This window comes from Solanum dulcamara, chromosome 6 (assembly GCF_947179165.1).
Source record: "Solanum dulcamara chromosome 6, daSolDulc1.2, whole genome shotgun sequence".
Taxonomy (NCBI): Eukaryota; Viridiplantae; Streptophyta; class Magnoliopsida; order Solanales; family Solanaceae; genus Solanum; species Solanum dulcamara.
The window spans coordinates 13,349,038-13,359,708 of record NC_077242.1 but is presented as its reverse complement, the minus strand read 5'-3'; the positions used below and the strand labels follow the sequence as shown (position 1 = coordinate 13,359,708).

Sequence of the window (10,671 nt, the reverse complement as noted above, 5' to 3'; positions counted from 1 at the left end):
AGAGTTGCAGAAATTCGTTACTGATGGTAATAATTTAAGTCTAAAACTATACTATCAGTAACATATTTCCTTTAACACGTCTCCCCAATATATTTTGATCTGTTACTTTGTTAAAATAAAATATAACTTAATATGTTACGATCTTATACTAATTTTGTAAAATTTCAAAGTGACATACTATATTGATAAATTGATTCAAGTAATAGATTATTTTGGTCAAAACTTCTATACATCGAACACGTGGGATAGGGTAATTCCAAGTTTCAAAAAGCCATTCACTTTTAAGTTCAAAAACATAAAAAACTCTCTCTGCCACACTTTCTGTATATTCCACAAAACAGGTACAATACAACAAACAAGTGATGGGCAAACAAGGTGCCACCAATGGCCCAGCAGCACTCCCCGCCGACGATGAAGATAAATTCAAGCTAGTGGGTTTCAAGAATTTCGTCCGTAGCAATCCCCGTTCAGATTTATTCACAGTTAACCGCTTCCATCATGTAGAATTTTGGTGCGGCGACGCTACCAATACTGCTCGTCGCTTTTCTTGGGGTCTTGGTATTCCAATTGCTGCAAAATCTGATCTTTCTAGTGGAAACTCCGTCCATGCTTCTTATCTCCTTCGTTCTACTTCTTCTTCTTCATGTCCCCAACTTCAATTCCTTTTCACTGCTCCTTATTCCCCTGCTATCTCTACCCCTTCTTCTTCATCAATTCCAACTTTCTCCTTCTCTTCTCACCGATCCTTCACGGAGACCCACGGTCTCGGTGTAAAGGCAATAGCATTGGAAGTTGAAGATGCGCGTTTGGCTTTCTCGACTAGTGTTTCTCATGGGGCAAAACCTGTTTCGGAACCAGTAATTTTGAATGATGAAGTTGTGCTTGCGGAAGTTCATCTCTACGGCGACGTAGTTTTGCGTTTTATAAGTTTTCTGAAAGATTCGAATGGATTCGTTTTTCTTCCAGGTTTTGAATTGGTGGAGGGAACGCAACTTGACTATGGTATTCGCCGGCTGGACCACGCCGTCGGGAATGTCCCAGAGTTGGGTCCGGTAGTCGAGTATATCAAAAGCTTTACTGGGTTTCATGAATTTGCGGAGTTTACAGCTGAGGATGTTGGGACAGCTGAGAGTGGGCTGAATTCTGCGGTGTTGGCAAACAATGATGAAACTGTTTTGTTTCCGCTGAATGAACCGGTGTATGGGACTAAAAGGAAGAGTCAAATTCAGACGTATTTGGAGCACAATGAAGGGGCAGGGGTGCAGCATTTAGCTTTGGTAACTGAGGATATATTTACGACTTTGAGGGAAATGAGGAAAAGAAGTGTTATTGGGGGATTTGAATTCATGCCTTCGCCTCCCCTGACATATTATAAGAATTTGAAGAGCAGGGCAGGGGATATACTGAGCGATGAGCAAATTAAGGAATGTGAAGAATTGGGAATTTTGGTGGATAGGGATGATCAGGGGACTCTACTTCAGATATTCACAAAGCCTGTAGGGGACAGGTATGTTAATTCACTTTTCTTCTTCTCCTTGGCTTGTACTATTCAAAGAGTGCATTGCTATTTGTTACTACTATTATACTTTGGGATCGTTTAGTAGAGTGTACCAAAATAGTACCTAATAGCGTGTATTAGTAATGTTGGGAATTGAGATTAGTAATGCTAGCTGGGATTATTTCTTTATCTATTGTTTGGTTTGCTGTATTAAGGGTTGTACATTCTACCAAATGACCACTTGGACAACAACATACCCAGTGCAAAGACCGGGTCTGAGGAAGATAGATTGTATGCAAACCTTATCTCTACCTCAGAGGTGATGCAAAAGACTGTTTTCGAGGGACCTCAAGGCAAAAAAAGTCAAGGAAAAGACATAAATAGACAATAGATGATTACAAAAACAACAAATACTAACAGAATAGTACTACAACAAAAATAAGACTACAAACAAACTACATGAAATAATAGATAGTCACAAAAATCGAAGAACAAGAAACTACAAGAGTAGTCCTATGACTACTAGTAAGGGAAACAAGACAAAACACTCCATCCTACTAGTATGGACACAATCCTACCTTCTATACTAATACGTGTCCTCCACACCCAGTGGCGGAGCCAGAATTTTGACTAAGGGTGTTCAAAATCTGAAGAAGTAGACACACGAACTAGTTGAAGGGGGTTTGACATCTACTAGATATACATAAAAAATTATTTTAACCATGTATAAATAGTATAATTTTCTCCCGAACTCCCTAACCACATGGTGGCTCCGCCACTGTTCGCACCTTCCTATCTAAGGTCATATCATCGATATTGCAACTGTGCAATGTCCTGTCTAATCACCTCTCTCCCATACTTCTTTGGTCTGCCTCTCCTGAATCCATCCATAACCAACCTCTCACACCTCCACCCTGGAAAACAACCACTTAGAGTGCTATCTAATTAATCTCTATTATGTAATGTAAATTTTATCTTGAAGATTGGGTCCTAGGAGTGTTGGTTCCTTAAATCCTGACTACTAACGAAGGGTATGAAGTATCAGGATTAGTATGGTTATTTGGTTGAAAGTTCATGCAAAATTTTGTTAAGGGCACGGAAGTGGTGTTGCAGAATGGTATGTATTCAATAGTCTATCATATGAGAGAACTTATGATTAGAAGGGTGGGATCTAATGGGAACTTTAGGTGGTCTGCTGACAATCTAGTTGCTTTTCCCAATCCTAGCTAGTGGAGCTCCATAGGGACTTAAGTTGAGCTGAGTGGGTGGATTTTGGAAGCAGGAGATCGGGTAATTTGATTCATTAGGGACCAGGTTAACCAGGTGATTTCGTTTGGTTGTCTAATTGTCTAGTGTCCATCCCTGGGCATGTTCATATGTGTGTTGGTCGGGGAACTTGAGGTGGAGGAAGAATTTGAGCTGACAGCAATATGGTATAGCAGTCTGAAATTTTTGAAAAGAGGCCTCTGAAATGGTAGCAGCTGGGGTAGCAAGTCAGCATCAGGAAGCAGTACTGGAGTTGCTGAATAGGTTGACCAAAAGAAATAGGGATTTTGATGGAGGCAATGTGGTCTCTGAATATGAGGTCTCTTTTATGTACCCTTTCTGTTTTCCCATTGTTCTTTATTTTGATATTCGTGATTAAACTCATAAAAACTTTACCTTGTTGTCAATTTAGCACATCAGGAACTCTCCACTGACTTCTGTGATTAGGATATTTCCCTTCTGCTTTCAGCTATCCAATTTTTAGTTGATTTTGTAGTAAAATAATTTGGAACCTCATCAAATGGAACGGTAATTTATGATGTCGTTGTTATTCATATCATGGATGGTAACTTTGGAGCTTTCGCGTCACGTTGGTCCACTCCACACTTCACTACTTATTACTCCTTCTTTAAGGGCCTCAACATTTCTATTTGTGCATCTTTAGTTCTTTACAACCTTATTGGTGTCATTACCTGTTGTTGCTTTCTTGAATAAGCATTGGGTTATTAGATGTGATAATATTGGACCCTTTACCTGTTCTTTTTTTTTTTGAAATGGTTGGACCATTTGCCCATTCTTTCCTGTTGCATCTTTTATTATACATGATTTTGTTCTTTATTTTATTTCATCGTCTCTCTTCATTCCTAACTGTGATCCATGATTGGCTAGATCTTGCAGACCTGTTTATATTAACTTTATTCAGTTAAGATGATTCAATTCATTTTCCTCTATGAGACTGCGTTATCCTTTGAGCTGAAGTTTCTTTATTTTCTAAGCACCTTGTGCATTTGTTTTTCCAAGTTCTCTTGCCGTTATTGGTCGTGGCGTTGCTTTTTCCTAAAGGTTCTTTACTTTAAATTCCAGTGTGCCTGTCCATCATAATTTAGTTGATATATTTCTTCCCCATGCGAAAAGAATGAAATGCTTTTAGAAGAAGTAACTATCAGAAAGGATACATTTAGTGATGACAGCACAAAGGAAATTTGATTGCAATATTGAAGTCACTGGAAATGAAGGGGCAGAATATCTGAAAGATGTTGTTGATGCCATGTGAAAAAACTTTTTTTTGACTTTATTTTAACAAGATAATTAATTGTCTTTGAGCGTCTTTCACCCCTTCAAAAGGAGAAAGCATTGCTTTCTTGTTGAGTGGTGATTGCACCTCTTTGAACCTATCACTATTGCATTCTGACCATAGCAACCACAACAGAATACTGTCGCTTTGCATGTCTTGGTTTGACTATAAGCAGAGTCTTCAGACTTCTGAGATTCCATCGAGGAAGGTTGTAGTTGTGAATACTGATTAAACAGGGAGCACAACGTACTCTGCCAAACACTAGTCATTGCTTCTATTTAAACTATTTCCATACTTCTGCTATCATTCTTGTTTTGCCACTGGTTTGTCTTTTCCTTTTGGCTTAGCTGCATTTGATATTATTTTTGATTGTTAGCTACATTTGATATAATAACATCATGCTTCTTAATACGTTAGCATTGTGTTCATTTTGACAAAGCTTTTCTAAGTTCCATATAAGAATATCCCTGAATCTTCATTGAGCCATTTTGTCCAATATAACACTAGAAGAATTGCTTCATTTAGCTCAGTCTTCTCCCACACTGTTTGTCATAACTTACTTTGGTGGATGGTTATCTTGAATTTTCTGCTTTTAAAGAATCACGGGCACGGATAATTCTGCATCAGATAATGTTCTTTGAAATACCCAACAAAGCAGGAGTGGGAACTGTGAAGCAGAAAGAACTGAACCTTTTGGCTCTTTGAAAAGCAATGAGACATGCTTTTGAAATATTAGCTGAGCAAAATGAGTCAGTGATTGACAACTCGTGAATACACTTGACGTTGGTTTTTCTGATTAACATTTGAAATAGTTCTTCTTTGTACATTGGCTTACTTTTCTAATGGATAGGATTGAGCCAAGAAGTATCTGGGCGTTCTTAGCTCGTGGGACCATGTAGGAGAAGAAAGAAAAAAAGAAATTAGTATGACAAAATATGCTAAAGTAGTTAAAATGCTTATTCTAAAGCCTTTCCTAAAGATTCTAAGAAGCTTTTAGACTGTAATTAAAAACTTGAATGTAGTATTGTCGACTTGGATGAGTTATCAATTCACATGAGATGTACAAAAAGTATTTATACCCATGACTGGCATTTTTCCTGGAGGAATGTCCATCCTTCAATAGCTAAAGGTCTCGGTGTGGCCTTATAATGTTTACACTGGGATAAACATAGTGCTAGAGATCCATTCAGAAGGACAGTTGACCAAGCTTTGGGTCATTACTTGGTCAATTGTATCTTCTTGATTTTAATCCTACTTATTCACACATTTTAAGGGCAATTAATATCATGCTATTTGAATCTGGTATCGTTTTATTACAATGACATACCTAGTGTCTACACATCCATTTTCTTCCTCAAAAAAAGACATACCTAGTGTAATCCTATTTGGTTGTTTCCAGTAGTCCCTCGGCTCAAAAGAGTGCCATCAAAGCAGGATATAAAGAAAAAGACATAATACATAAATATGACCCTTAACTTGGATTTAGCTGACAACTATGCCCTCCAACTTTGGATGTGCACAAGTAGGCACTTAAACTTGTATAAAATTGAACAAATAGAAACATGTGTCCTACGTGTCATAATACACATAGAAAGCTATGTAGGACACAATATTGCCATGTAGGATGTCATGTAGAACGAATGTTACTATTTGTTCAAGTTTTGGATAGTTAAAGTGCCTACTTGTGCACTAGTAAAGTTAGAGGTCATAGTTACCAGCTGAAGTCAAGTTAAGGGTAATATTTATATATTATGCCTAAAGAAAAATAACGACAACAAAATAACAAGATTAACAAAGCAATTGAAGTAATAGGTCATCTGTCACATAGCTTAAAATGGGGCAGCTCTGAAAAAGGAATATATACTGTGAAGGAAGGATACAGTAAAGGCATAATACATAAATATGACCCTTAATTTGGATTCAACTGGCAACTATGACCTCTAACTTTACTAGTGCACAAGTAGGCACTTTAACTATCCAAAACTTGAACAAATAGTAATATTCGTCCTACATGGCAATTTTGTGTCCCACATGGCATTCTATGTGTATTGTGTCACGTAGGACAAGTGTGTCTGCTTGTTCAATTTTATACAAGTTTAAGTGAGCATAAATGTGAAATGAGGCCAAGTTAAAGGGAATATTTTTGTATTATGCCTACAGTAAATTATGCTTATCAAATGATACGATAGACTACTGGCCTTGGAAACTGATTTGGAAGACTAATCTACCACCAAAAATCAAGTGTTTCATCTGGACATCCCTCAGAATTGCTATCCTTACCTTGGACAAGCTAAATAGGAGGAAGTTGCAGCTAGTGAACAGATGCTTCACGTGCCACAAAAGCTTGGAGTTGGTGAATCATTTGTTTCTGCTTTGTCCAGTGGCAAAAGATCTTTGGAATATGTTCATCTCACTACTAGGTATAAACTGGACTCCTCCCCAGGATGTCAAAGAAGCAGTGGAAAGCTGGAGCCTAAAAGAAGTTGACAGTTCCATCAGGAAGACCTGGCAGATGATTCCCGCATGCATTTTTTGGTGTATTTGGAAGGACAGGAATCTCAGATGTTTTGAGGCATCTCAACTCCTAGCAGTAGTTTGAAGTCTTTTGTCTTTTTAACCTATTTAGTTGGAGCAATCTATTCCACGTAAATGATATAATTTCCCTTTTAGATTTCATCAGCTCCCTCACTATGGTTTAGAGACCATTTTTTGCTTTCTGGTTAGCTCCTTTGACTTAGAAAAGGAGTTTTTGTTCTCGGGAGTTAACCATGACTCTCTTATGTAACTACTCTACATCCACTTGATGCACTACTAATATAACATCTTACTTCATCAAAAAAAAAAAAAGTAATAGGTAGTCGTAAAAATAAAGAATAAGATACTATGTGAAATACTAGGTAAACTACTAAACACAGAGGAGAAGAGAAGAGGAGAATAGCTCCTTGGTTCTCCCTCGTAAGAGTTCTACCAACATATGGCTACCTACTATCCTTCTATCCTAATCTTCAACCTTCAAATTTTCCTATCTAGGGCCAGTTCTCAGTAAGCTATCACCTCCCCTGGTTCTTCTTTGGCCTACTTCTATCTCTACTAGAGCTTACTATAGCTACACTCTCACACCTCCTTACTGGTGTCTTCAGGAACCTTCTCTTCACATGCTCAAACCATCTTAGTCTTGATGTCTGCCGCCGCTGAGGCCACTGCGACCTTGTCTTGTATAATTTTGTTACTAATCCAGTCTCTTCTAGCGTCTGCACATCCATCTGGGCATTCTCATCTCTTCTACCTTCATCGTTTGAACATTTTGCGTTCTTAACGGGCCAGCACTCTGCCCCATATAATAGAGTAGGTTTTACTACTACTCTATAGAACTTACCTTTAAGGTTTTGGTGATACATTCTTACTGTGCAATACAAAAGCAACTGTCTATTGTCTTGACCAGTTACTCCTAGATGCTTAATAGAAATGACTATAGATGATTGCAAAAATCTCAGATTGTTTAGTCTGGTGATTTTATAGAATATGAACATGATGAAGATAGCACACAAGCGTAGGAAAACTTTCTTTTGAATAAACTGTACTCTTTAGCAAACTTAATGTAAATTAGTTTGGTGATCATAATTGCTTAATTATCGTGTTTGTTTTCTGCAGGCCTACAATTTTTCTCGAAATAATCCAGAGAATAGGGTGCATGCTGAAAAACGAGGAAGGTGAGCTTTATCAGAAGGGTGGATGTGGAGGCTTTGGTAAGGGAAATTTCTCAGAGCTCTTTAGATCCATCGAAGAATATGAAAAGACACTTGAAGCTAAACAAACCACTCAAGTAGCCATTGCTTGAGCATGCGCTTGTCTCATCGCCCTGTATAATCGATGTTAAGGATGAGGCATCAGAGTTGCAGCGTAGCTTCTATTTTATCTCGTTATTAATGAAACATAGTTTTACATGTATATGTTTAATTTTCTGCTATTGTACAAAGAGACGTTGATTATTTAATGGAAATAACAAACAATAAAACAATTTAGTGCAAGGAGATCGTTATGCTAAATTTTGTTGGAAGGAGCAGAACACTTGGATCAACTGTTCTTGTCTGTCTGTCTGTCTCGAGAGTCGAGATTATTGATCCTTATTTGAGCGCGGAGAGTTAAATAGTTTTAGCATATGTATTCTATTATAGTGCTATATGTAATATGTATTAACGTATAGACATTATATTATTGTTGACTCAATTCTGGTTCACGTACTGAAGTAACATGGTTTTGATGTTGAGGATGCATGGATCATATGTCTACTAAGTAATATATATCCCTCCTAACATCATTCTTTTGACCTTCAGAAAAAGAAAATAAATAAATAAAGAGTACGCAACTTCTTGACCCCATAATGAAGTAGGAGAATATATCATTCTTTTGGGGTGCGTTTGGTAAGAAGAAAAATATTTTATTGAAAAATAAGTGAGTTTTTTTATTCATTTTCTAGTGTTTGGTAAGTAAATAATTTTTTGTTTATCTCAAAAGTATTTATATGTAATCTAGCAAAACAATATAAGAGTGGGATGGTGTGGAGAGTGGGGGGGTCGGGGTTGATGGGGGGTGGGATGGTGCGGAACCACCTTGGGGCTCGGTGGAAATACATGGTTAAGGACTTAAGGTTATTTTTTATGTATATATATAATAAGATGTTGAACCACCTTTGGTTAGTTTGTATGTTTACTTCTTCATATTTTGAACTCCCTTAATAAAAATGTTGACTCCGTAATTGATTAAGGGATGAGGGTCGGATGTGAAGTGTGGGTGGGGAGGAGCTGGGGTGGGGTGGGGGTGAGGAGTAGAGGCACATAATGGCTTCTATCACCGTCACACTACATGATTGATCTAGCAAGTTTGGTGCCATATAATACACCGACCATTGGTCCATTTAATTAATTAATTGATGCAAGTAATATAATGCATTCTTAATTAATCTTGGAGGCATGAAGAATTCATGGCACTAAGCATGCTTGATCATATCAAACCTAATGACATAATCTTTTGAGTAATCCCTTAATTTTCAGATCATACAAGTCTTCATTTATTTATTCTCCAAAGTAGCTAGGCATGACGAAATATGTTCACAATATAATGCTTTCTAAGTATCCTCATTTGGTGGCTTTCCAATAAGGTAATTAATGTGTTAATTTATAAGTCCTCACTCTAATTAATGATCTGATTCTCCCAACATTGTTACGATCCATTTTCGCTAGTCACAATCGGCATCTAACGAGTTGCATATAAAACTACGAAACAAATTATAAAGTAGATTATCCATAAGATAATAATCTCAATCGGATAATCAAGTATCATTTTTGACTTCATCAACTGCTAGGTCAAATCCCTAATTTCCTAGTTGAAAAGCTAGGTTAAGAACTCTCAAAATTCAGTCTCTTGAAACTCCTAATTCTATGAGTGAAATCGATTGAAAATCAAGTAAATCATAATTGAGTAACTATCTGAAATATTATCTCCATATACCATTACAAATTGCAGAGATCATGAGCATCTATATGAGAAAGGCATGTTGCATATTTTCGTTATAAGCTCAACACCATTTTTCTTTTTCCTTACGATAAATAATATCTGCAGAGGGGGATTATATTTATAAAAATTCATTCCAGCATGCTCTTTATTTAAACCAATAGTCAAAATTTGGTTTTTTTTACTTCCAAAGCTAAATTACTATCGTACTCCAAAAGGTTCTTTTTCTCATTAGAGCAAGTTGTAGTTCTTGTTTCACACTTAGTCAAATACTCCATGACTTAGTTTTGCGTGTTATATTTTAGTTTAGGAGTGACAAATCGTCAGATTGAATATGGAATAAAAATTGATAAATATCTTACTCGTCCATATTTAATATGGATTAAACATTGTATTAAATGAATTGGGTCGCATGGATAACCATAAATTTTAACAATATCGGTAGACCTATTCTAGTCCATGTGTCCTTGTCAATAACTAACTCAAAAGAAAACTATTTGGAGCTGGTTATATAAATAATAAAAACTCAAATATAAACTACTTCAAATACTAGCAAAAAAAAAATGCATATCACCTAATTACTTGATGCATGAATCACCAAAATCGTTTTCTTTAATGATTGAAATCTTTGTAGTATTTTCTGACACGACTTGGCTTTTTTTATACATGCGGGGTCAATACTCAAAGCAATTAAAAAGAATAATCAACGAGATTTCAAATTTTAAATAAGCATAGTCAAAGCATAAGAGATCTCTAAATAAAACATATGAGAACTTTGAATTACCATTTTTCCTTATTTAAATTGCAAGTGGGTAAAGGAGATCGGTTTTTCTTAAAAAAAAAGAAGGGGAGATTTGGTTTTGGGTATACTGTAAAGGGAATATTACGCGGTATGACAACATTACTACTATATTACGTATTTAGGGTATAGTTTTAAAATAATTACGGTTCGCAACAAACATAGTTATCTATATACATGGTATGACAAATCTCACTTGCCACCTATACAAATATATATGTATATCAGCTACCATTATACAATTTTTCTGACAAATATACATATATAATTTGATAGATATACATATACAATATTTCTCTCTCC

General features: G+C 36.4%; 1 protein-coding gene across 1 annotated transcript; it reads left to right on the top strand.

Moving 5' to 3' along the window:
- The first annotated feature begins 282 nt into the window (after positions 1 to 282).
- On the top strand, positions 283 to 8,285 carry LOC129892442 (4-hydroxyphenylpyruvate dioxygenase). The gene is made up of 2 exons (XM_055968009.1): positions 283 to 1,507; positions 7,710 to 8,285. The coding sequence occupies exons 1-2, from the start codon at positions 363 to 365 to the stop codon at positions 7,894 to 7,896; spliced, it is 1,332 nt and encodes a 443-aa protein (XP_055823984.1). The 5' UTR covers positions 283 to 362; the 3' UTR covers positions 7,897 to 8,285.
- Positions 8,286 to 10,671: the final 2,386 nt, after the last annotated feature.